This window comes from Acinonyx jubatus, chromosome A1 (assembly GCF_027475565.1).
Source record: "Acinonyx jubatus isolate Ajub_Pintada_27869175 chromosome A1, VMU_Ajub_asm_v1.0, whole genome shotgun sequence".
In the NCBI taxonomy this organism is placed as follows: Eukaryota; Metazoa; Chordata; class Mammalia; order Carnivora; family Felidae; genus Acinonyx; species Acinonyx jubatus.
Window position 1 is genome coordinate 107,200,892 of NC_069380.1, and position 27,109 is coordinate 107,228,000.

Below are 27,109 nucleotides of genomic sequence, written 5' to 3' on the forward strand. Positions count from 1 at the left end.
TGAATTAAGTAAGAAAAAAAAGAAAAAAAAAAGCTTTCCTCCAAATTTAATTATCCTTAAATCTCTTCTGCCCAGGATATAGAAACAATACACTAATTCAAGACCATGTGTTTCACTGTTTTAACTTCCTAGAAAAGAAGTTTCTTCTTCAATGGTTTCTCCATGCTAGTTCACCATCTTGAGAGGAAACACAAGTTCTATATATAGTTTTTACATTAATTCAGAGTTTTAACCACTTGCCTGTCTCCAAGTTTATAAAAAGGAATGTAAACATTTATCTGCTGCTCTGCTTTGAGCTTCTGAATCAATGTTAAAATTTATTACCTTTGCAGCCTTTTCCTAACTGTACACAGAGAATATAAAAATAAATCAGATGTTAAACCAAATATAGAAAATATTGTCCATAATCCCCAATTTCAATTTGTTGCATTCATCCAAACAATGTCATTGGTCAGAATAACTGTATGGTAAACATACATTCATACTAACAATGTTATCTAAGAATTTATTGAAAAAAAAAGTATGCAAATCACTTCTCTAGAACAAAGTCAAACTAAGCACCTTCATATAACCTATTTAAGGGACAAGGCAACCACAGGTCATTCCTATTCTTCTACCCTTCACAACACTCTAAGTCAAAGAGTACCAAGTTGGGTTTATCATTCGCAGGCCACTCTTGAAGTCTTTATTTTTTCTTAAAGTTTCTCTTTATTTTGAAAGACAGCGCATGCGCGTGCACTCAAGAAGGGGAGGGGCAGAGAAAGAGAGAGGGAGAGAGAGAATCCCAAGCTGGATCCATGCTGTCAGTGCAGAGTCTGCCACAGGGCTGGATCTCATGAAGCATGAGATCATAACCTGAACCAAAATCAAGAATCAGACACTTAACCTACTGAGCCACCCAGGCACCCCTCGATTTGAAGCCTTTAAATCTGGAGGAACTGATGAACATGTTAAAGAAAGGCCATTATTCTGACTGGCTAAACACTGGGGCAGGATGCCTGCAGAGACTAAGATGTATATCAAGAACTGTTTTTTAAAGTGAGCCCCCATAGGCATGCAGAGTCACATCACTGAAGTGCTCACTAGTATTCAACAAGGTGGGATTCTGGGAGACGTGGTGAGCAGAGTTGGCAGGCCAAGGAAATGAGACTGCCATGGTTACACCGGCAGGACAGAGGCTGGTTATGATAAATAAGTAAATACAAAAAACGTACAAGAGCCACTGACCGGAGAAGGTATTTACAGACATAAGAAGGGAAAGGATAAGCAAAACTGTGGTATCAAAACTGGGAGTACTGTTATGAACTTATGATTATTACAAATAGATAGAGACACATACAATGTTACAGATGTGAATGCAATATAGTAAATACATACATATATTTCCTAGCTCTGTCTGATCAGAGGCTCTAGAAGCAATGACACCTAAGTAGCAATGAACAGAGTAGGCGCCCGTATCTTGGACTTTAAAAAAAAAAAAAAAAAAAAAGATTTTTAAGTAATCTCTACACCCAATGCAGGCTCGAACTCACAACCCAGAGCCACATGCTTCAACTGACTGAGCCAGACAGGCACCCGAGACACGGTGGCTTTTAAAAGCTAATCTCGGGGCACCTGGGTGGCTCAATCAGTTAAGTATCTGACTCTTGATCTCAGCTCATGTCATGATCTCGCAGTTCGTGGGATTGAGCCCTGTGTCGGGCTCTACAGTGACAGCATGAAACTTGCTGCTTGGGATTCTCTCTCTCCCTCTGCTGCTCCCCTGCTTGCACTCCCTCTCTCAAAATAAATAAACTTTTAAAAAATGCTATTCTTGACTAGTAGGATCTAGAGCTCTCCAGAGAAATGGCTGATTCCAAAGCTGGAAAAGGAAAAGCACAATATGACACTGGAGCATCTTGTTTTGCAGAGAATAAAAAAGCTGTTAAAAACCAATGGGGACATATCAAAAGAATAAATACAGAGTCAGCCTTATGAAGTTCCCACCAAATCTGGGACAACCTGACCAATGGGTCAACAATGATGGTAACAGTACAACACACAAATCCATGGCAGTAGAAATGAATTAATTAATGGGGAAGAGGAGAAGGTTCATCCTTACAGAAAAAATGACAATAAATGTAGGAAAAAAAGGAAATAGAAGATCACCATTTTATTAAAAAAATTTTTATAACATGTTTATTTATGTGCTTAATATTTATTTATTTTTGAGAGACAGTCAGAGCAAGAGCTGGGAAGGGGGAGAGAGACAGAGGAAGACACAGAATCCAAAGCAGGCTCCAGGCTCTGAGCTGTGAGCACAGAGCCCAACGCTGGGCTCAAACCCATAAGCTGTGACATCATGACCTGAGCCAAAGTTGGATTCTTAACAGACTGAACCACCCAGAGCCCCAAAAGAACACCACTTTAGGCATGAGTCAATGCAAGACCGGTAAACAGAGGTTTGCAGGACATAATGACACTATTCCAGAACATCTCCCATCTAAACACTTATCAATTACAAAGAACACAGTGGTGACTTTATAGTTAGGAAACTTTGCAGACAGACATCAATATGACCAGGTGATTAATGTAAACTTCACCAATGGTGGGACAGGTTGACATTACATGCTCCCTGACATGGTGCACAGAGAAGAATACATCATTTCTGTGGGATTCCTGCCAGAAAATTACGACTTGAGTCTGGGCATGAGGAAACACTGGAAAGATCCACACTGAGGATGACCCTAAGGAATAAAAGGTCTGTATTCTTTAAAACTGCTGAGAATATGAACAGAGAAAGACTGTTCCTGGGGTGGAAAGAAGTGACATGACAACTAAATGCAACTGTGTTCCGGGATAAGATCCTGGATGAGGAAGGAAAGAGAGCCACTGTTGGGATAGTTGGTGAAAATCTAAACAGGGTCTGTAAGCTAAATGGTTGTACTTGATCAATTTTCATTTCTCAACTTGAAGGTTCTATGGTCTTTATGTAGGAGAGTATTCTTGCTTTTAGGAAATATACAAGAGAATATTCAGAGGGACGAGGCATCACATATGCAGACTGCTCTCAAATGGTTCAGAGAAAGACTGGTGAAAATGGAGAAAATGCAGTGAAATAAATGCTAATAGGTGGGGAATCTGAGGGAAGGAGCTCTCTATACTGTCTTTGCAACTGTTCTCTAAGTTTGTAATTATTTAAAAATAAAGAATTAAAAAACATGAGCCCCCATAAAAAGATAGCCTATGGCAATCCACCCATATGTTCATCTTTTCTACAATAGAAAGCTTAGATTTATCAGTTTAGAAAATGAAAACGCGTTCTAGAATAGCCTGACTCCTGGGGAAAAAGGTACCTGACATCAGTCCTTCATAATATTAAATAATAAGCTCAAGCATTTGTAATGAATAATAACACATTTACTAATTTTGCAACCAGGACTAGCTTGGAAAGAGAAATGGTTATACGTTTTTATTTCCTCTTTCAATTACAATTTCTCTATTTTACATGTGGAGGTCTTAAAAGAGACAGGGTAGTGAAGAGGATGGGGAGGGAGGCAGGCAAGGGGCAAATGGGCAAAGGGTAGGGGAGAAAGGGAACTAGAGAAAACAATATGGGGATCAACATTCAGACTCTACAATGTACTAAGGCTTTTGATTTACCTCATTTAGCCCCAATCAAACCCTGCCATAACATTCCTGTTTTCAGATAAGAAAAATGAGTGTCAGAGAAGATAATGTCTACTTTAAAGCCATAAATAACCAGTAAGCACTCTGCATTTTCATCTACTACTTTAATTTTCTGTTTTGTTTCTAATTATTCCTGTCTTTGGTGAAATTAACTCCCCTTATCAATTGATCATAAAATAAATTTGAAAAACTGTGACTGGTATATTCTAAAATAATATCCTATCCATACTGATATTAAATGGCAATGCCATTCTTCATTATTAAAATATGTAAAAACCAATGGAGAAGCAAAAGAACCAACACATTTGCTTAAATTAGATTCTAATGTTAATTATCTTGCACTACTGAAAAAGAGGTTCAAAGCCTTTTAAGCAAAATGAAAGCTTCTGTCAGCGACTAATATAATAAATAAAAACACCCACCTTGATTACAATGTGTCCTTTCCTGGTTCCGCTCCGATCTAGTTCACGGTGTTCATGCACCATAACAATTTCTCCCTCTTCCTCAACTTTATGGGTGTTTTTCTCCACATGATTTAAAATTCTCCAATAATCCTGCTGGGCTATGCAGACAAACTGTCCGAGAATAACATGGGGACAGTTAATGAAACTGTAGTACATAAATATATCACTATGCACCAAGGTAGAGCACAAAGGTAAGAAATCGAGTGGCATCAGTTCTTTTTTATTCAGTCCCTTTAACTCTTAATAAAAATCAAGGTGAAATAATCCATATACAATGAGACCAAAGAAGTCAAATCCATCTGAATTGTGCTCTCAAAGAAGAAGTGAACATCTACTCTCAAAACTGACACTAGGCAAAGAACACATGAAGCAGTAGTAAGTTAGAAACAAACAACTCAGAAGTTCCTATTTCTTTCCTTTATTTAAAAAAAAAAAAAAAAAAAAAAAAAAGAGAAGAACAGAAAAAGGAATAAGCTGGCTAATGCCAGATATAAATTTAACAAACCAAAATTTCGAATGTTCTCTTCTAAAAATTTATGCTTTGTTCAAATCCACAAATATTTGAGTCACACACAAAATCTAGTTTCCTTTATTAACTGTGAGCTTTTGACAACTCTCAATTCTCAAGTCAACCTATTTTATTTTGAGGAAGAAAAAACAGGCTCAGCCACTTTAAATCAACAAACAAGAGTTACAAGACTCAACAGATAACCTTACCTGACAATCATCTACTTTAGTCCTAACAACTCCATGCATATACTGCTTATCCAGAGTGGGAGTAATTCCAAAACTATTTCCCATAAAGAGATTTTCAACTTTTCCATCTGGATGAGTGATTTCTACAGTGCCGTTTAAAATAACATACCATGAGTCAAGCTACAAAGAAAAAGACAGGTTTTAAGAATCTTTTTAAAAATATAGTTACAGTTAACTTTGAAAAATAATCAACATATTGAATTTATATAATTTAAAAAAGAAAAATAGAGATCTGATTACATATTACTTTATACTCTGTCAGAAAACAGTCTATGCCCATCTACACAAACTAATAAAAGCTCATTTTAGTCTTTCTTCTTTTAGTCACCAAACAACATCAGGGGACTTTCATAATTGACTAAACACTCAGAGAAAAATTATGTAATGGTTAAAACCACAAACCTTGAAATCTAAATCCAGACCATGCCACTAACTGGGTGAGTGACTATGGGCAAGTTATTTAACCTCTCAGAATTCCAGTTTCTCTACTTCTAAAATGGGCTTAACAACAGACCTATTAGGGCCTTTCTGTTAATTAAATGAATTTATGCATACCAAGTGCTTAGTACAGTGCCTGGCACATAGCAAGCACTCAAAAGAAAAAAAAAAGTAGCTGGTAATTAATTCAGAAATTCTGATTTTCAAGGCAGAGATGACAAAACATTCAAAATTTCTCCTAATGTTAAGAAAATACTGCCTTCATTTATACAGCAACATATAATGCTCCTAGAAGACAACTCAATATGTAGTCATCAAAGAACACTTTTCTCCTTCAGTATGGCTCTTACCAGTCTAAACTTTTAAGTGTGATTTATGGGAAATCTGGATTATTAGTTCTAAAGGAGAATCAGTAGCAATAAGAAATATTTTTTTAAGTGTGTTTCGGTTATTTCAAATATAAAATTCACTCACTATGGAATTTATGGATAACATAAATTACTTGAGGACAGGGACTGTGTCAGATTTTTCCACAACACTTCCTGTATCTAGAATAGTACCCAACACAAACTAGGCATACACCAAAGTTTTGCTGACAAACTGTGAAAAATTAAGAGAATACAAAAATTTGTGGAAAAGAAGAGTTCTTCAAAACTCCACTGTTTACAAAGTTGCTGCTAACAGTTTAGTTTCTCTATGTTTATTTTACTTTATACTGTTGAAATACTTGTCTTGTTTTTTAGGAAGATTTAATAGTATATTCATGAAAGTTTTTTTCTTGAGCATATCCTATGAGCCAGATGTTTAGAATATGGGGAGAAAGCACGTAAATGAAGCTAGAGACATAGCCTCTGCCTTCAAAGAGCTTCTATCAAATTTTACAATAACCTGAATACCACCTACATAATATTAGACCCTGTGTGAGTATAACAATTGTTTAAACATTGCTTATTATCGAATTATAGTTTAGTCATTTCTAATTTTTACTATTAGAAATATGCTGCAATGAACATCTTTTGGCATAACTCTGAGTTTTACCTTATGTACTGAGCAAAGACACTCATAATGCGTGAAATAGGATAGAACCTGTTAATTCTTCAAGGCCCGTGTTAAAAATTTCTAAACGATTTTCCAGAAATATTGTTTATATTCCTATTAGCAGGATATGACAATTTTCATCAGTTGACATGTCAGCATTAATTTTTATCAGTTTGATAAGAAAAACAGTGAAGTGATTCCTAGTAGCAGTAATACCTTTCAAGTGCTCTGCATCCTTCCTCCACCCACCCAAAGTTACCAGCCAAGCATTTCTTAACAACAACCTGCTACCACATAAATGCCTCACCTGATAGCAGCCCACCTGGAGCCGTAAGTATCAATACATTTTCCTCACCTTTTTTTTGAAGTATAACACAGAAAATGGATACGGAGACTAATACTCAATAAATATTTTAAATAAGGATATACAAATAGAATGATTAAAAACTTTTCTTAATGTCTTACAACTTAATTTGAGAAGAGCAAATATGGTTCAATAAATGTTCTTTATTGAACATCTATTCTATGCTAGGTAAGTCTACGGCTGGGAAGTAAAAATTAAAACAAAGTAAAGCAAAATCAAAAGTAAAAACTTGTATCTTCACAAATCGTAACTAAGCCAAACTCAATATTCATGTAAAAAATTGTACACATTTCAAAACTCAGGATTTACAAAAGACTAAGGAAATTAAATCATTCTAAAAATTACCTCCCACACTAAAAAATAGGTAACATTTGCTAGCCTACCTCTTGCCCATCTTCCAGAATAACAGCTCCGGCCTGCTCTACCACTTCAAAAATCATTACTGAGCAGAGTTCTCTCCTTACAGACATGGTCATGTTTGCAAAAGCAGGGAGCTGGTGCATAAACTCCAGTAACTGTTCTATTTAAAAAAAAAAAAAAAACAGAAATTTTGGTATAGATACCATCAAAGACTAAACTTTACAAATTCAGTAAAATCTAGAACTGAATACTCAATTTTCTAATCAACTTAAGAATTTATGCTGCCAATGTACAGGAACCAAGGTACAGATGAATGCTGGCTAAAAAAAAAAAAAATCAATGATTTAATAGATAGATTCAAACTCACACAAAAATATAGGCAAATTGGAAGATAACCAGGATTCACAACCTCACAGAAAACCACAGATTCAAATGCAGTAATTTTCCTAGCCTGAGATGTCATTCCATGGTAGTTAAGTTAGTGATGTCCTTCAATCTAATTCATCAGTGAAAAAGTCTTTGATCTAGTTCTTATCAGGCCAGAATTAGAGAAATGTTATTAATAAATGTCAACAATTAAGTAATTAAGGATAACAAATGTGAATTCTAGTTCCAAACTGTCAAACCAACTTCAAGATAACTCTCTTTATAACCAACAAATGCTAATGAGCCAACATTCTCTGGCACAGATATGAGAGTAATAAACATAAATATAAGGGAGAAACAAACATACAGTCAGCTAAGTGATGAAACAGAAATAACTATAAAGTGATATCTGCCCAGATAATTAGGAGTTGATTATATTTCAATTTTTAAAAAAACTTTGCAAATAGCACAGTATACAATTCTTTATCATTAAAAATGCATTTTCAGTTTCTGCCCAGACAATGTTCGTAACATGAGTCTAAACTGCAAGTTAATTAACTATATTATGTCATTAGAATGGCAAGGAATATTCAAATGTAGTGATCTTTACTCACAAAGATTATGATTATTTAGTAGCAGCATCTTCTGATTTGAATTAGTAATACGACTGTTATAGAAGGGAAATCTAGGATAAAATCTTAGTTGAATCATAACAATATATAATGACACACTAAGTGAGTCTAGGAGAGGATGGTTTCAATCCATCGACCTCTGGATGATGGGCCCAGCATGCTTCCATCCACCGCACCACTCTGATTGCACCATAATGACACTAAGTAATCTTTGCTCTTAAAGGTAACATTAGCATCTTTAGTATTATTTAATCTCCCAAAGTAATTAGTTCTGTAAGAAATTACAAAAGGGAAAATTCATAAACTTTTATCTACAAATAACATATAAACATTTTTTTCAAGCCAGAAGTAAAAACATGACTTTTGCTAACATTTGAAATTTAAAAAAAGCTAGACATCACTGATGTACTGTATTTGAAATATCTCATGGACATGAAGGAGGAAATTACTTTAATGCAGTCAAGCTTTTATCAACTGGAGCAGCCACAAGGTGAGGGCTACATGGCTGTGAAATCTATCACCCCAATACTCACCAGAGTTGATTCAGATGATCTGGCTGGCTAGGCAGGTGTCCCCTTCCTCCCTGACTGCTCCATGGGCATCCCTCTGCAAGCAGTGTGCTCAGTGGAAGGATCAACTTCCCAGATAGGGGATAACTGACTGTTCTTTAGTCAAGGGTATACCAAAAGCTGTACTCTCCTGCTGGAAACTCCAAACAAACTCTCCAGTTGGGGCAGCTAGACTCAAAGACAGCTCTAAACCTCTTGTTATTCACAATCTTGTGCAGTCCCCTCCCATATTGTATTAGGATTGCTTTCTGTGACACTCCTGAGGCCAAATCACAATGTGGCATCTGCCTTACTCTTCCCCTTGATTACCTGCTTTGAGGGAGCCAAATGCCATGTTGTGGACCTCTCTATGGAGAGGCCCACCTGACAGGGAACTGAGGTCTTGTACTAAAAGTCATGCAAGTAGACACCTTGGAAGTATATCCTCTAGCTCAGCCCAGTGAAGCCTCAGAGAACTGCAGCCCTGCTGATATTCTGACTACAACTTCATGAGACACTGAGCCAGAACCACTCAGCTAGGCTGCTCCTGAATTCCTGACCCACAAAAATTATGAGAAAATAAATGTGTGTTCTTTTAAACCACTAAGCTCCAGGTAATTTGTTACGCCACAAGAGGTTAACTACATATGAATTAAAATATAAAATTCTTATTGTGAATAGATATATTTCTTACCAATGTCATCATCAGTTTTGTCTGCAGGTTCTTTCTCAAGACATTCTCGAACAAGATCTCGCCCCTGTAGTGGATCTGTTCGATCAATCTCTTCATCTTCCTCTTCCTCATCTTCAGAATCAACAGGTCCTTCTGGAAGACGTGTTAAATCTACATCTCCTACCTCACTTTCTGTAGCCTAAAGAAAGAAATCTTGATCACTTATTCATGTTGTAAAAATTTTGTCACAGCCTGAATTAATCACAACTACCCCTCCTAACAATATAAACATCCAGGCAATACTGGGTTCTATCAAAAACAAAATGATACTTATTTGTAAAAGGTTTCACTCTTCAAAAATATGGGCTGAATGTTACATAGTATAACATCCAGGGCTCAAATCTGAGCCAGCAAGTATAAAATGGTCAGGAGATACAAACCCCACTAAATGCATTCATCACTATTTTCTAACCAACACGTGTATTTCTTTTTTTTTTTTTTTTAACGTTTATTTATTTTTGAGACAGAGGGAGACAGAGCATGAACGGGGGAGGGTCAGAGAGAGGGAGACACAGAATCTGAAACAGGCTCCAGGCTCTGAGCTGTCAGCACAGAGCCCGACACGGGGCTCGAACTCACGGACCGCGAGATCATGACCTGAGCCGAAGTCGGCCGCCCAACCGACCTAGCCACCCAGGGGCCCCTCAACACGTTTATTTCTTAAAAGTAAAACATTTCCTAAACCAGGAAGTGCAGGAAGGAGTTTACTAACAATCATTTCATGAGTATCTATTCGTCTATGCTGGGCGTTGTAAATAAGATATTCTTTTACCACAAAGATTCAGAGTACAGTAAATTGGCAACCATGTAAATTAAGAAGTGTAAAACTGAAAAGTGCTAAAATAGACCAACTGTGAAGTACTGAACACATACTTACAATGTCCCAATACCCTTTTGGTGAACCTAACAGTATGCAAAGATGAGCTGAGATTACCCCAACCAATGTTTGAAGTAAACTTATATTTACAACCTCAACTTTGGAAATATATTTGTAAATATAATGTCTCAGATATCTGTGAAGTAACTAGCAGATTTCTAAAAAAAGTAAATTTAAATGTCATTCAGAGGAAACAATGATAATGTTTTACAGAAAATAAAATTATCCTGAAATGATTATGTAATACTCCTAAACATTATATTCACTTGATTCATATTAAAAATGAAAAAGCATGAATACTGAAGCAGTTACAGAAACAATGGGTTGAACATACAGGAATTTCATAATAATAAGCATACAACAGGTGTGAGTGAAGAGTATGGCATCTTCATTCAAATATTTAAGTGTCATCACCTATACTAAACATTTACTGTTTTGACTGCTCAGAAGAGCCCCTTTATTCTGTTAGGGACTTACTGTTCCTCTCTAATTTAACCAAGAGATTCCAGTGAAGAACACTGTTCTGCCCCTGACTATGGAAGCTAAGGCAGAAAGAACTCTTGTCTTCATTTTTATAACTGGAGCTACAGGGCAGAGCATTCTTTTGTCTCTGGTTACTGCTTGGGAAGAATGTGGTAACAGCTACATGGGAATGCCATTCTGTGATGAGAGAATGGAACCAATTGGCACGGAAAGGGGCAAGGGAATGAGAAGGAAGGACACTGAACAAGAGACAGACATGGAAAGATACAGAGCAACAAACCAATACAAATAGAACATGTATGATAGAGATAGCAAGAGCAAAGCAAGTGAAGCAAAGAGCACCTGTGACTGAAAGTGCTGGGGGCGGAGGAGGAGGAGCAAAGGCAAGCAAGCTGCAGGGAGCCACAGAACTAGATAGACAAGGCAGGGGCACACACCTGCAAGCAACCAGGTTCCCTGAGGCCAAAGCTGCCTCTGCTTTCTGGCTATGGAACTTTAGAGTTTAAGGGGAGATATTTCTGAATAAAATACCCTTCAAAAAATAAGATTTAAAATGTGTACATGCTAACATGACTTTCAAAAACCTAATTTATTTACATGTAATGATTTTAATCCAAGAAACTAGTGTGAAAAAATACTAAAGCAGCATTTTTCATACAAGTTTATTTAATTTTTCAGACTATAGAAGCTCACCCCCAGAATAGCCTTTTTCCATTTTATCAAATTTTAAGAACAATCTACCTTTGGGTTCTTAAACCACTATCTTCATCATAATTTCAAGTTTTCATCCTATGATCTGGACTATTTCAACAGTCTCCTAACCTTTTATATTATATCTGATAAAAACATAGCTCATAGCAAAAATAAGCAAAATTCGACTCATGTATGTGGATAAGAGGCAAGGTCTATTGTCATCTGTGTAAAAAGTGAAGATACCTAAAAAGAAAATTCTTAAAAAAAATTTTTTTTAATGTTCATTTTTGAAAGAGAGAAAGAGAGACAGCGAGCACGAGTGCAGAAAGGGTTGAGAGAGAGGGACACACAGAATCTGAAGCAGGCTCCAGGCACTGAGCTGTCAGCACAGAGCCTGACGCATGGCTCAAACTCACAAACTGTGAGATCATGACCTGAGCCAAAGACAGACGCTTACATGACTGAGCCACCCAGGCGCCCCTTAAAAAGAAAATTCTTAAGGGAGAATGGAAGTCAAGGGTACAGTTTTGTGAGAAGGGTGCTTTTAAGGATATCTGCAAAGTAAAGAATATAACCTATATTTACAATTGTCTTAACTGTACTTTTTCCAAAGTAGAATAAAAAGAAAAAGAATGAATATCATTTAACAGAGATTAAACTGATAAAATGTTACAAGTATACCAGAAGGATGAGGCAAAGTAAGAATTAAAAATAAAAAAGGAAGGAAGTCAAAAACATGCTAGAATCTTACAAAAGAATTTTCTTCTTCTTACAAAAGAATCTTGTAATTTATTTTTTTTAATTATTATTTTTTTAACGTTTATTTATTTTTGAGACAGAGAGACAGAGCATGAACGGGGGAGGGGCAGAGAGAGAGGGAGACACAGAATCGGAGGCAGGCTCCAGGCTCTGAGCCATCAGCCCAGAGCCCGACGCGGGGCTCAAACTCACGGACTGCGAGATCATGACTTGAGCTGAAGTTGGACGCTTAACCGACTGAGCCACCCAGGCGCCCCAAGAATCATGTAATTTAAAAATAAGTACATAAAACAAGCTATGTAGAATCCAAGGTCTAATTCTTTGACTAAGCAAAGGGAAGTTACGTTTTTTAAGTTAGGTCATTTTAGATAAAATGACCATCAGGAGTGGAAGTCATTGCATGATACTTCTGAGGATGCAGGCCTTGGAAGCAGTTTAATTCTCTAATAACTAGGTGAGAATTTTAAATATGTATTACTCAAAATGTCCAACATATAACAAAAACTTACAAGAGAGAAGGAGGAGGGAAATGTAATACATAACCAAGAGAAAAATCAATCAATATAAAGAGACCCAGGAATGAGAGAGATGGAATTAGGAGACATCAACTTCCAACACTGTAAGTAAGTTTTAAGATGTAAAAGGAAATACAAATATAAGTAGGGTGAAAATGGGAAATCTAAATAAATGTAAATTCTAAGAAGAGTAAACTTGAAAAGAGGCAATAAAGGGCACCTGGTTGGCTCAGCTGGTTGAGCAGCTCAGGTTGTGGTCTCACAGTTCCCGAGTTCAAGCCCTACATTGGGCTTGCTGCTGTCTGGGCAGAACCTGCTCTGGGATCCTTCGTCTCCCTCTCTCTTTGTCCCTCCCCTGTTTGCACTCTTTCTCTCTCAAAAATAAACATTTATTTAAAAAAGGGGGGGGGCAATAAAAACTACCCCAACTGAAGCAAAGAACAGAGCCATAAAGAAAATTTACCAGAGTCCAAGAGACTAATAAAATCATTATCAAAAGTTGTTATAAAAAATGTAGGTCAACAGATATGCCAAATTTGTTAAGGCAGGGTACACAGAAAATCAGAGCCCTGGCCTTTCAACTACTTTATCCTAGAACCTGGAATACAGCAGAACCTCAAGAAGATAATGACAAGTAAGTTATGTGTAGCGGGAAAAAAGTATATTGGTAAAAGAGCTAAGAGAACAAGTTTAGGGGCGCCTGGGTGGCTTAGCTGGGTAAGCCTCTGACTTTTGATTTCAGCTGAGGTCATGATCTCAAGGTTCCTGAGTTAGAGCCCTGCAGCAGGCTCTGTACTAACAGTGTAGAGCCTGATTGGGATTATCTCTCACTCCCTTGCACTCTCTCTGTCCCTCCCCTGCTCATGTATGCACTCTCTCTCAAAATAAATAAACATTAAAAAAAAAAAAGTTCATTAAACTTCTGTTTTTCCGTTCCTGCAGTGTAAATGTGTCTCTGTGTATATGTGTAAATAGAATTTGGTGAGGCTAACAGTCTGAGATTTTCTGATGACTTTGCCTTCCCCAAATAAACCACCAGAGGATATCCTTTTCCTGTTTGCATCTAGATAAAGAATAAGGGGAACTATAGGTTGGAACGAAAAGTTATACAGACTTAACAAAAACCGCATTTTCAATTTCAGAGCCAATACTAAGCCAGAACCTTAAATTTTCAGCGCTTCTCTTTGCTGCATTCTCATTGTGAGTACTCCATTCTATCTTTTTCATGGACCACTCAGTCCTTGTTTCCTGTCTCTCTGGTTAGCGGAAGAAGCCTGTGAAATTGATCCTTCACAGTAACGCTGTCTGGAAGAGCCCATTCCATAATCTCTACAATAGGTCAGGCAGGTCAAGGAAAGACTCCTTTGCCCTAGATAATCAAGCTTTAGTCAGTAGTGATCCTCTGCATTTTCCCTGGAAACAATATTGGTTTCTACTTTCAAGTGTAATTCAACTAAAAAAAAAAAAAAATCTAGATTACTTCCTAAGTGCCAAAAGTGTGCTTAACTCATCAGGGAATACACACGAAATAAACTCTGCCTCCACAAATTTTCCACTCATGACCCACAGAAAAACTGCTGTGGGGTTCCAAGATCTGAGAGACCAAGTGAAAATGTCATCTAGGTGAAGTGGCAGGTAGAAGAGCATAACCAAAACACAGGGCTAGGAAAAAACAAACATGTTCAGGGAATAACATATGTATTTTGTTGTGAACTAGAATCTAGAATGTTCAAGTGGGGAATAGTGGAACATAAAGCCAGACTTGCAGACTGCGGTTAGAAGTCAAAGACTAAGACTGTGAATACAAATCTGAAATGAAATGAAGAGTATAAATCAGATAATGGTGAAACACTTAAGCTTTTATTGTTTTTTAAATTTTTTTAAATGTTTATTTATTTTTGAGCAAAAGAGACAGATGAGTGGGAGAGGGGCAGAGAGAGAGGGAGAGACGAATTGGAACCAGGTTTCAGGTTCTGAGCTATCTACACAGAGCCTGACGCAGGGCTTGAACTTTTGAGTCGTGAGATCATGACCTGAGTTGAAGTCGGACGCTTAACTGACTGAGCCACCCAGGCACCCTGAAGCACTGAAGCTTTTAAAATATACAAGTAGGGGCGCCTGGGTGGCTCAGTCAGGAAGCATCTAACTTCGGCTCAGGACATGATCTCATTGTTCGTGGGTTTGAGCCTTGTGTCATGCTCTGCAATAATAGTGTGCAGCCTTCCTGGGGTTCTCTCTCTCTGCCCTTCCCTAACTCTCGCTTTCTCTTTCTCAAAATAAATAAACTTAAAAAAAACTAAATAAATAAAATAGAGGAGTAAAGTCATACTATTTTTAGAATTTATTTCACGTGGGAGTTTATAAAATGTGGGTAGTCAAAGATAAATGAGATTATGACTAGGACACACATTTTTATTATTATTTTTTTTTAACGTTTATTTATTTTTGAGACAGAGAGAGACAGAGCATGAACGGGGGAGGGTGAGAGAGAGGGAGACACAGAATCCAAAACAGGCTCCAGGCTCTGAGCTGTCAGCACAGAGCCCGACGCGGGGCTCAAACCCACGGACTGCGAGATCATGACCTGAGCCGAGGTCGGCCGCTCAACCGACTGAGCCACCCAGGCGCCCCAGGACACACATTTTTAACAGGAATATTAAAGCAAAAGAAAGCACGTGGTATGGCAAAGCTAGGTCAATGTCCAATGACCATCCCAGTGGCAATGGGGTGCCCCAGTTCTGGAGAGACTGGCAGTAGACTTATGAAATAAGGACTCACGCTACCATAGAGAGAGTAATTGAAGCACTGGGATTTTTAGGACCACGTTGACTTCCTGCAGAAAAACTAAGAAAGATAGGTGATGAATGTGTGCCTGAGGTTTCTAAAAAAGAAGTTAACGAAAAGACAAGTGCTTTATTTCACAATATTCCAGCTCTTGCTGGTATAAACAGACTGAAATAAATAGAAAAAGGAAATCTAGAAAGAAGCATTCCTTATTTGAGTATTCTATGAAGATACATAAAATATTTATTCCAAGAACAATTTAACATCTTAATGTATAAGCTTACCTACATTTTAAGCTTATCTGATTAGAAACATATTCATATCAAAATGGTAACTTGCATTTTCCCCAGACTGTGGTAAATGCTTTATTTTAAAGTTTCCTTGAGAGCCAAGGACTGTTATATTTAAACCAGAAAACATGAAAACTCTCAAGAAGGAAATGCATAGGAGCACAGCCACATATGTGGCCATATAAAATGGTGTTAACAATGATCTTGTTAAGAAGTGCTGTTCAAATGTCTCTCTTCTCTCTTCTCCTCAAATCTCCAAATTAAAAATACGTGCATTAAAAAAAAAAAAAAATACCTGGGGCACCTGGATGGCTCAGTCAGTTGTTCGTCGGTCTTAACCGCAGGTCATGATCTCAAGGTCCCTGAGTTCAAGCCCCACTTCGGGCTCTGTGCTGACAGCTCAGAGCCTGGAGCCAGCTTCAGATTCTGGGTCTCCCTCTCTCTCTACCCCTCCGCCTCTCACACTCTGTCTCTCTCTCACTCTCAAAAATAAACGTTAAAAAAAAAACTTGCATTATGTCACAACGCTTTGCTTATACTGTTAGAAGCCATGACTAGGTTAAGTGTTCACTTTTAAAATCTTTCAAGTGCCAAAATTTGGATAACCAGACTACCTCAATTATTGCTGGCCAATGTATACATACACAGACAACACAGCCTGTAACTTAACGGTGTATTCACAGCTTGAATGGTACTCCAAACAAGGAATGAGGTCAAGAAAAGACTAAGGTTCACTACTGAATTTAACTCTAAGCACTCTTCTTCCCTTTGTTTTAGTCTGAGGATCTGATTGGATACACACACACAAATTGGTTGTTATTTACCTTATCTGTGTTTTAACTGTACGTCTAGAAATTCTGCATTTGGGCGTAACATTTTATCAATCTATTATTCTGTACTTATTCCTTTTATTCTCTAGTATTTAACTTTAATCTTTTTCAAAATTTTATTCAACTTTTTAAAAACTGTACACTCTATTTACATCCTTCATAAAGTATGTTAGAGAAATACTAATGTTCACAGAGAAAAAAGGTAAGAAAAGCCTAGCTAACATAATAAAAACTACTCACAAACCTACCACTAATAGAAAACATTATTACCATTTGGTCCTCTTTCATTCAGATTTACATTGCATGTATAACATATATACAACATATGTAATTATGTATTTAAGTATATTTATTTTAACATAGTGGTTTCTTCTGTTTTTATCTTTGTTTTTAACATAAACTGTTTCTATCCACTGGCTATTCTCTTAAAGGAAGTCCAAATTTGAGGATGTTTACCTTCTTTGGCCACTCTTAAAAAGATTTTATCTTAACTTTTTACATACTTGACTTTGGTATTATAATTTTCTCCTTTCTATATCTGAATTCCTGTTTTGGTTCTAGATTTCATTGTTTTTTTGTTTTTGTCTGTTTACTCTTCCTAAATTCATTAAAACCTACTTTTATCTTACTGTTTACTTTCTATGTTTAATTGCATCATCTTTTAAACTGTACATCTCCGAAAAAAAATAAACTATGACTCCATTCATGTGACCTTCTAGAAGATGTGTATAGGCAGAAAACAGACTGGTGGTTGCCAGGGGCTGGGGATCAGAAGGGAATGACTACAAAGGGGCAAAGACTACTGTCTGAGGTGATGGAAACGTTCTATGTCTTCACGTAGGCTCTACTATGGGGGTTAAATTTTATTATATATAAACATATAACATCAAACATACATGTCAGTTAACATCAAACATATACAAACACAATTAACGATGTAGGAAACAGAATGATTATGACTTGGTGCTGAAAGTTATGATTTTTTTTTAAATGCCTATTTATTTATTCTTGAGAGAGAGTTAGAGAACAAGCAGGGGAGGGGCAGAGGGAAAGGGAGACAGAAGCCCAAGTAGACTCCACAACCTCAGCATGAAGCCCAACGTGGAGCTTGAACTCACAAACTGTGAGATCATGACCTAAGCTGAAACCAACAGTCAGATGCTTAACTGACTGAGCCACCCAGGTGCCCCTAAATGTTATGATCAAGGGACAAGAGTCAATGATAACTTTCAGGTTTCAGGGATGGTGCCTTCCTCACTTTGTAATGGAGGGAGTCCTTTCACATGCAGGACAGCTGGCAAAGATACTTGCCCACAGTTTATCCACATTAAAATTAATCTTATAAAAGGTACAATGAGCTGTATAGAGTGCCACTGAGCAAGGAAAACATACAGGAGGGTGGAGCAGGGCAGCCACATACAAGGGCCTAACAGTACAGCAGAAGACCTCCAACTACACAAGTAGGGTGCTCCAGTCTCAGCCTCAGGTAGGGAAACCAGTAGGTAGACATTCTGTAGATACAAGTGCAATGTTTCAGGAGCTCCTCCAGGATCCTGCCAAAGATAAAGGACTCTGCTGTGTATAGCTCATCTTCTAGTGTGTAGTAAAGCATGGACCTCTCCAAAAGACCCTGATCTCTATCTGGGCACTATCCTTTTGTCCTTTCTCTCACAACCATCTAGGGCTCTGTTCCTTGCTCCAAAAAGTTGGTTAACATCTGGTTTAGAAATGGATATACTTGGGTTGCCTGGGTGGCTAGTTGGTTCAGCATCCGACTCTTGATTTGGGCTCAGGTCATAATCTCACAGGTTGATCAGTTCGAGTCCCACATCGGGCTCCTCACACTGACAGTGCAGGGCTTGCTTGGAATTCTCCCTCTCCCCCTCCCTCTCAGCCCCTCCTGCACATGCTCTTTCTCTTAAAATGAATGCATAAACTTAAAAAAAAACAAAAACAAAAAACGGATACATTAGTGAGATCAGGTACCTATAGTTTGACAACATCACATGTCTGCTATATGATTTCTCTTAGCAAGGTCCAGACATTCTCACTTATCCTATAAAAAATCTATAGCCACATCCTTGAAATTCATTAATCCATGGTAAGTCTTCTCTGGGAAAAACAAAGAAGCCATAGAAGCTATACAGCTCTACTTTGACTTTTAGGTTTGCAACAACTTTTTTTTTTTTTTTTTTTTTTGAGAGAGAGTGAGCAGGCAAAAGGAAGGAGGAGGGAGGGAGGAAGGAGAGAAAGAGAGCATGTGCATGAGAGAGACAGAGAGAGAGAGAAAATCTCAACCAGGCTCCATGCTCAGCACAGAGCTCAATGTGGGGCTTGAACCCACGATCATGGGATCATAACCTTAGCCAAAATCTAGAGTCTTGGATGTTCAACTGACCGAGCCACCCAGGCACCCCTAGGTGTGCAAGACCTCTTATTTCTTTCACATGATACTTCCTTTGGGGAAAGCCAGAATCCATGGAGCACACTATGAGTGTCTCCAGAGCCACTGCATTTTTTAACTGGACTTTTTAAAAATCCCTTGTTCTGTGTACTACACAATGCTAATGAGAGAGAATTCCTTGTTCTGTCTACTATAAAATTGTAAACAGGCACATATACATGGCTAAAGCAAGGACCTTTGTGGAGAAAAGCTATGCATAATCCAAAAATAGAGCTTCTTTTCCATTTTGTCTCTGCCTATAACCTTCCCATAAAAGAGAAATGTTGGGGCACCTGGATGGCTCAATCAGTTAAGTGTCTGACTTTGACTCAGGTCATGATCTCATGGTCCATGAGTTCTAGCCCTACGTCGGGCTCTGTGCTGACAGTTCAGAGCCTGGAGCCTGCTTCATATTCTGTGTCTCCCTCTCTCTCTTGCTCAAAAATAAACAAACATGTAAAAAAATTTTTTTAAAAAAGAGAGAGAAATGCCGATTTCCCTAAAATATCTGAATCTGCGTAACTCAGTAGAACTATAATGTCTATAACGTTTTCCTCAGACAACAATTTCAGTTCAAAAGACCAGTAATACATGGTAGCCACTTGCCATATGTGACAATTGGTCACTTGAACAGTGGCTAGTCTGAACTGAGATGCACAGTAAGGTTATATTAAATTCTGGCTTTGAAAGACTGTCACATTCCCATGCTGCGCATGCACCCTATGCTCTGCTGCGTGGTACCTTGGAGCCAGTGGCACCAGAGCCTGGGCTGGCAGACCCTTGCTGCTCCATCTTGCGCCCTGCCTGGCCTGTTGCAGGATTGGCAATGCAGGCAGTAAGAATGTTGCAACCCAAGAGGCTCTAGAAAGTTGGTTGTGGATTCAGGTCACTGGGCAGCAAATGCACCACTTCAACCAGCTTCCCAACAATGAGCTCAAAGCCAAGCTCCACAGAAAATCACAACTCTTCTGTGGCACTGCCCGGTTACCATGGAATCACCAGCCACAACAAACCTAGGAGAACCCCCCCCCCCCCAAAACTCCACCTGGAACTCCACTAGTAACTGACAGCCCAGAAAGGTGAGTTTCTGTGTGATGGAGCAAGCCTCTAACATTCAGCGAGGTAGTTTACAACCCTACCTTAGCCTTCACTTCCTGCTTGACTGAATAAAGCCTGATGGTCAGCCAAACTTTATTTATTTTTGGAAGGACAGATTATTTACAGTTCTCTACTCTGCCATTTTTGCTGATATCCTATCCTTATTGTTTAAACAAGTGGTGTTTAGCTCTTCAATTACTTGTGCTAGAAGCATCCTAAATAACCCAGAATCACATTTGTGAAGTCATCTTGAAAAGTCCACTACTTTTCTAAAATCCAACACTAAACAACCTCTAAGTTGTATATCAAATACTATCACTGTTAATAAAAATCACCTAGTAAATTAACTTTATCATATTAATTTTTACATGTACAGGTTTACTTTAAATTTATATTAAAATAAATTTAAGAATTTGGGCTACTGAAGACAGGATAAAAAATTAAGTAACCCCTAATTTTTAAACACTGATTATGTGTGAAATGATAATACTTGGATATATTGTGATAAATGAAATATATTATTCAAATTAATTTTACCTGTTTCCTTTTACATTTTTAATGGGGCTACTAAAAATTTAAGAAAGCCTTTACAATAAAAAGCAACTCTACACCTAGAACTTAAAAAAAAAAAAAATAGCAACTCTTATTTTCTTCAAGACTACTTATAAAAAACTTAGTCAATTACAGTAAAATTCAGCCTTTTTATAAATTTAAGTTCAGCTGTTTCAAGAACTATTTTTTAACAAAGCAAGGATTATATATTATTATGAATTCCCCTGGATAAAAGTAATGAAAAAGAACATTACATTGGGGCACCTGGGTGGCTCGGTGAGTTAAGCATCAAACTCTTGATTTCAGATCAGGTCATGGTCTTACAGTCTGTGAGACTGAGCCCCACATCACGGCCTTGTGCTGACAGTGAAGAGCCTGCTTGGCAGCTTGGGATTCTTGGTCTCCCTTTCTCTCTGCCCCTCCCTCACTTGTGCTCTCCCTCTCTCTCAAAATAAATATATAAAAACTTAAAAAAAAAACCATTATATCCATACACTGCTGAACCGAATTTAATCACTCTCAAATGATAGATCACTTCTTTAATTAGGCTTACAATTTTGAAACAATATAGCAGATTTTCCCAAAGACCTTCTACCTGAATTTCATACCCTACTTAAAAGATAAGTGATCACCCAAAGCACAACCATGGGATATTTGGCAAAATAAAAAAGCCGTATGTACAGCACACAAACTCCTAAGATATTACCTGGTAGATATCAGATAAACTGCTGCTCCCAGAGTCACTGGCGATACTACAACCAGACTGACTAGAAGACACGTGAGTCACCTGTGGATGAGGGTTGTCTGTGATGTGCATCTTGGTAAGATCGGCTGGAAGCTGAAGAAGAAAAATAATTTAATATATTCTGAACATATATAACCATAGAATTGTTCAATCACTATACTGTACATCTGAAACTAATATTAACACTGTTAACTATATTGGAATTAAAATAAGAAACAATAAAAAAATTAAATAAAAACTTGTCAAGAGTTTTTGACATATTGTAATTTCTGCAACAAAGTTTGGTTTTATGTACATTACCGTGCAACCCCATTTCTAACCCAAATTCCCCACTTTTAGGAAAAATCTTCGGAAATAATAAGAACCAAATTAGTACTATGACACTGTTAGTCAAGCCTAGACAGGAATTCACTGTGTAGATTCCAGAAGAGATTACCATTAGTAATGGTATTTCAGAGGAAAAACTTTGCCCCTCTTTTGTTTCAAATAAAACTATCAGCTACTGCCACCCTAAAGTGTTAACAATGTGAACACACACACACACCACTAACACAAAATAGTCATTAGTATGAAAAAAAAAAAGGCAGTATCTTGGGTTAAAGTACAGCATCTGGCAGGAAGACTTAATAGTTGACTGCATTCCAAATTTCAAAAATTTTATACCCTCTTTTCACATAATATTGTACCAATTTGTAGTTGGTCCCTAAAAAGTTTGTTAGTAATCATGATTTAATGAATGTCTATGCTAGGTGCAAGGATACAAGAGACTTAAGAAGGAAATTATTCTACATTATCTTTAGTGCGGTTATGCTTTTATAAAGGATGCAAGTTTGTACAATACCTTTCATACCAAAAAAAAAAAAAACACACAACAACACAAACCTCACGAAATAAATGCAATAGGAATTAAGATAAACAACAAACCACTATGCTGTAGAGTAGTGAAAGAAAGTATTAGATAGGAGGCATGGTGATCTATTTTCCAAATAATTCCTCTGCAACTGCTATTCAGGAACATTAAGAGAAATCTACTTACTTTTAAAATTTTTTTTTTTTAACGTTTATTTATTTTTGAGACAGAGAGAGACAGAGTATGAACGTGGGAGGGTCAGAGAGAGGGAGACACAGAATCCAAAACAGGCTCCAGGCTCTGAGCTGTCAGCACAGAGCCCGACGCGGGGCTTGAACTCACGGACTGCAGTATCATGACCTGAGCCGAAGTCGGCTGCTTAACCGACTGAGCCACCCAGGCGCCCCTCTACTTACTTTTTAAAACAGGGGTTCTCATTGCTTTAGTGCAAAAAAACATTAAGGAAACATGCATTTAGTTTTACTAAAAACTAAATAAACCCTAAAGGAAAAATGGCCAAGTCTGAATTCTATTATCTTAACAGTAGTCACTGCAATCATCAAAACTACACACAGAAATGGTATCACATATGCCCCTGCTGATAATAGCAGGTAACTAACTCAGATGAATTCTCTAACTAAGGTAAACAGAAAAACTGGAACACACACAATATGACCTTTGAGGTTTTGCTGATTCATAAAGATGAGATCAAGAGATTCAGAAGCACTTCTGAGTCACTGGTTAAAGAGACAAAAGTTATATTCCAAGGCCTAGCATGTAAGGCTGTTCTCTGGAAGGGGACCCTGGAAAAAACATTACACTCAAGTAATGAATGTGATCCAAAAGTAAACTGATGCTCATTTTAGAATCCATGTCAATCCCTGAAGTTGTGTTAAGGTTATACAGGGTTACTAGTGCTTCTAGTTAACTACTGAAAGCAAATGAATCTTTACCATAAAAATTTTGCATATACAACATACATTGCTCAAATAAATCTAAGCACATTACAAGACAGCATTGATGAAAACAGAATAAACTTCAGACAACAATGAAGAACTTACAAATAATGCAGTAAACAGATTTTAAAATAACTGTATTTAATATATATAGCAGGGGTTGGCAAACATTTTCTTTAAAGGACCAAGGAATATATATTTTAGACTTTTGTAGGCAACATATAATCTCTATACATACTTTCCTTTGACTTTTTTTTTTTTAAACAACCCCTTAAAATGTAAAAATCATTCTTAGCTCTCAGGGGATACAGCTCACTGGCCATACATGTTCTAGTATAGCAATCCATGGTAAAGACACCTGCACTTTGAATAACACAGGTTTGAACTATATGGCTCCACTTATGAATGGGTCTACTTACATGTGGATCTTTTCAATACATTGTAGTACTGCAAATGTATTTTCCTTATGATCTTGTTCATAACATTCTTTTTTCTAGCTTACATTATTGTAATAATACATACAACAAACAAAATATGTCTTAATTGACTATGTTATTGGTAAGGTTTCCACTCAACAGTAGGCTGTCAGTACTTAAGTTTTTGTGGACTTAAAAGTTATACATGGATTTCCGACTGCACAGGGGTCAGCGGTGCTTGAACCCCTGTTCAAGGGTCAAGTCTATAGAGATAAAGACTTAAGAAAAATTAACTTTAGCAAATAAGTATTAACCAAAAATAAAATCAAAAATCTGAAATTGAAAATTAAAGTTATGGAAATTAAAAAGTCAAACATGGACTCAACAGATTTGACAGAACTAAGATAAGAATTAGAAAAGTAAAGGGGAGGGGCGCCTGGGTGGCTCAGTTAGTTAAGCATCCGAATTCAGCTTCATCTCATGGTTTGTGAGTTCAAGACCCACGTCACACTCTCTGTTGTCGACACAGAGCCCACTCTGGATCCTCTGTCCCCCTCTCTCTCTGCCCCTCCTCTGCCTGCATGGGTGCATGCACGTGTGCGCATTCTCTCCCTCAAAAATAATCAAAGATTAAAAAAAAGAATAAGTAAAGACTGGCCTGAAAAAATATCCACAATGAAGCATGAAGGTAAAAAAGAATGAAGTTGGGAGAGAAGGGGCAAAAACCACAGGAGATACAGCGAGAAGTTAACATCTGAATAACCAGAGTCAAAGAGGGGGGAAAAAAGCTATTCAAGGCATAGAAGATAATGGCTGAGCATTTTCCCAAATGACAGAATATATAGTTACAGATCACACAGCTTTAAAAATTACCAACAAGATAAATAATTACAAAACCATAGGTATGCATACTAGGGTAAAACTGGTGGGGGGAAAAAAGAGAGAAAAGTCTTAAAAGCAGTCAGGAAAAAAAGATTACTTTGACAAGACCAAAATTAAACTGATGGTTGACTTTTCAACAGAAATCTGGAAGCCAGAAGACAATGGAATAATATCTACAACAGCTAAAATTCTGTACCCAGCAAGAACAGTCCTCAAAGAAAAGGCAAAAGTAAAGACATTTTCAGAGAACCAAAAATGGAAAGAAATACTCTCCAACAGACCTAGAATGAAGAAAATCCACTGGGAGAAAGAAAACAATTCCAAACGGAAATTTCTAGATGCAGGAAAGAAGGAAAACCAATGAAAACCAGGAAATGTGTGGGTAAATCTACATGAATAGTGACTACATAAATAGTAACATTAAGTTCCCATAAAGTTTATAATACATACATACAATTAAAATATGTTTTAACAACAGAATGTAAGGTTGGCAAAAAGTAAACAAAGTTATAAAAGTACTTTAAGTTCGCTGCAATGTCCATGAAACTGTGGCAACAGACTTGATAGATGAAGGATGCATTGTTGTAACCTCTGATTTAAATTTAGTAAAAAAGTGGGGGTGTCTGGGTGGCTCAGTCCATTAAGCATCTGACTCTTGATTTTAGCTCAGGTCTTGATGTCACAGTCGTGAGATGGAGCCCTGCATCACGCTCAAAGCCGGGGGTGCAGCCTGCTTGGGATTCTCTCTCTCTCTCTCTCTCTCTCTCTCTCTCTCTCTCTCTCTCTCTCCCCCTCCCTCCCTCCCTCTCTCTCTCCCTCTCAAAAACAACAAACAAAAAACAAAGAAAAAACAAAAACAAATTAAAATGCTATGATCAAAAAATTTGGAATAAACTAAAGCTATGCTCAGAGGCCATTCTGTTGCTCTACTATGTGTATTTTAAAAAGCAGCAGAAATTCAATGAGCTAACTATAACTGGTTATAATAATACAAAAATAGTGAGAGGAGAATGTCTCAGGTCAAAGATCTTCCTCCTACTTAGTTTCTACTGTTGAGACAGAAAAAAATTCTTACACAGGAATGAAGTAGATGAAAAGCCAAAGAATGAAAATAGTTTTCAAAGGTCAAATGATTGGTTCAGGTGTCAGGAGTGGGAGATAATCTATATTCCAAGATTCCTACAGAGGTTAAGACCAAAGAGAAGGAGGTCATCCATAAAAGTAACACAATGAACCAAAGCCAGAAGAGCAAGTCCTGGCTTAGTAGTAATACTTAAAATCTACTAAGCAATCTTTCATCCTCACTAGACCCTAAAAACAGGCATTATTATCATCCCTGCTTTACAAATGAGGAACTGAGGCGATCTCTAACTCAAGTAAGTAGTGGAGTTAGAATGCAAACCCAGGTCTATCTGAGTCTATTAGTCTCCGCTATATTCTACTTTGTACCAGCAACTCTGCTGGTAACATAAAGATGAAAGCAGATAGGTACCACCTTCAAGGACCACAGTTTAAGAGTGAAGAGTGCACACAGATTTACAAGTACACAGCATCTCCTTTCTACCTCATGAAGAAAATTTAGATCTACATATAGGAATCCTTTCAACTTTTTTATCTGATGAGAATAATAATGATGGTCACTGCAGCTAATGTTTGCTCATTACGTGTGCCAAATATGTAAGCTAGCAAACATTCCCTTCTACATACTTTTTACATAGATCATCTAATTTAATCATCAAAGATTAGAAAACCAAGGCCCAGAGAAGTTACACAAGTTGCCCATAGTCACATAGCTAGGAAGAAGGGAAACTGGATTTGAAATCCAGACACCCTGACTACATATCAGTTGCTCTTTCCTACTAAGTTGTTTCCTGATACTAAGTTGTGAATTCCTAACACCTAACAGTTCCTATTTTCTTTCTAACAAAAGAGGCAGAAGGGAAAAAGTTTCCTCCCACAGGAATTCTTAATTTCTTAAACCTTCTCTGACTTTTCTTTTCTTCCTGATCCCAGAAGGGACTTAATAGCTGACCTTTCATGAGCAATCTCAATTCACCATGATCCTTGGAGCCTACCAGGTCTTTCAATCTCTCCTAATTTCCACAGTTCCTTTATCCATTTTTTTATACCTGAACTTCTGGGCTCTGCTGGAGCTCAAATGTCCATGAGGACCAGTATCAAAGTTTTATTTGGAGGTTGGAAAGGTTATTCAGCTTGAATACAGACAAAGATTATGAAAAAGTACATAGTCTGTTGAAGACTGTGTACATATAAAGGAGAAAGCATGCATTAAAAGAGGCTAGACGTAGAGCATAATCTTCAATGTCGAACAAAGTATGTATTTTAACTTTGATTCCGATAGGTAACAGAGAGCTTCTGAGAAGGGCAGTGACAGACAGAGCTGCTGTTATGTCTCAGATAGACTTAACAGATAGGCGTCCCTGGGGCAAGTGCTTTATATGCAGACCCCAATACTGCTTTGCTTTTGGTTCTGCCATATCAATACAGGACCAATTAAGTCACAGCAGCAGGAGAAGAAGGCTGCTGGAAGAGACTGGTGAACCCTGG

The 27,109-nt window shown here is 37.5% G+C and overlaps 1 protein-coding gene across 10 annotated transcripts in view; it reads right to left on the reverse strand.

Moving 5' to 3' along the window:
• Positions 1-27,109, reverse strand: part of RAPGEF6 (Rap guanine nucleotide exchange factor 6) — a 188,009-nt gene that overhangs the window by 76,002 nt on the left and 84,898 nt on the right. For all 10 annotated transcript variants that reach the window (XM_053220571.1, XM_053220563.1, XM_015067414.3 and 7 more), the window contains 5 exons: positions 21,399-21,530; positions 9,330-9,507; positions 7,113-7,249; positions 4,851-5,009; positions 4,092-4,244 (listed from right to left, as the gene is read on the reverse strand). In XM_053220571.1, the coding sequence (XP_053076546.1) occupies positions 4,092-4,244; positions 4,851-5,009; positions 7,113-7,249; positions 9,330-9,507; positions 21,399-21,530 (759 nt within the window). The remainder of the gene's footprint in view (positions 1-4,091; positions 4,245-4,850; positions 5,010-7,112; positions 7,250-9,329; positions 9,508-21,398; positions 21,531-27,109) is intronic.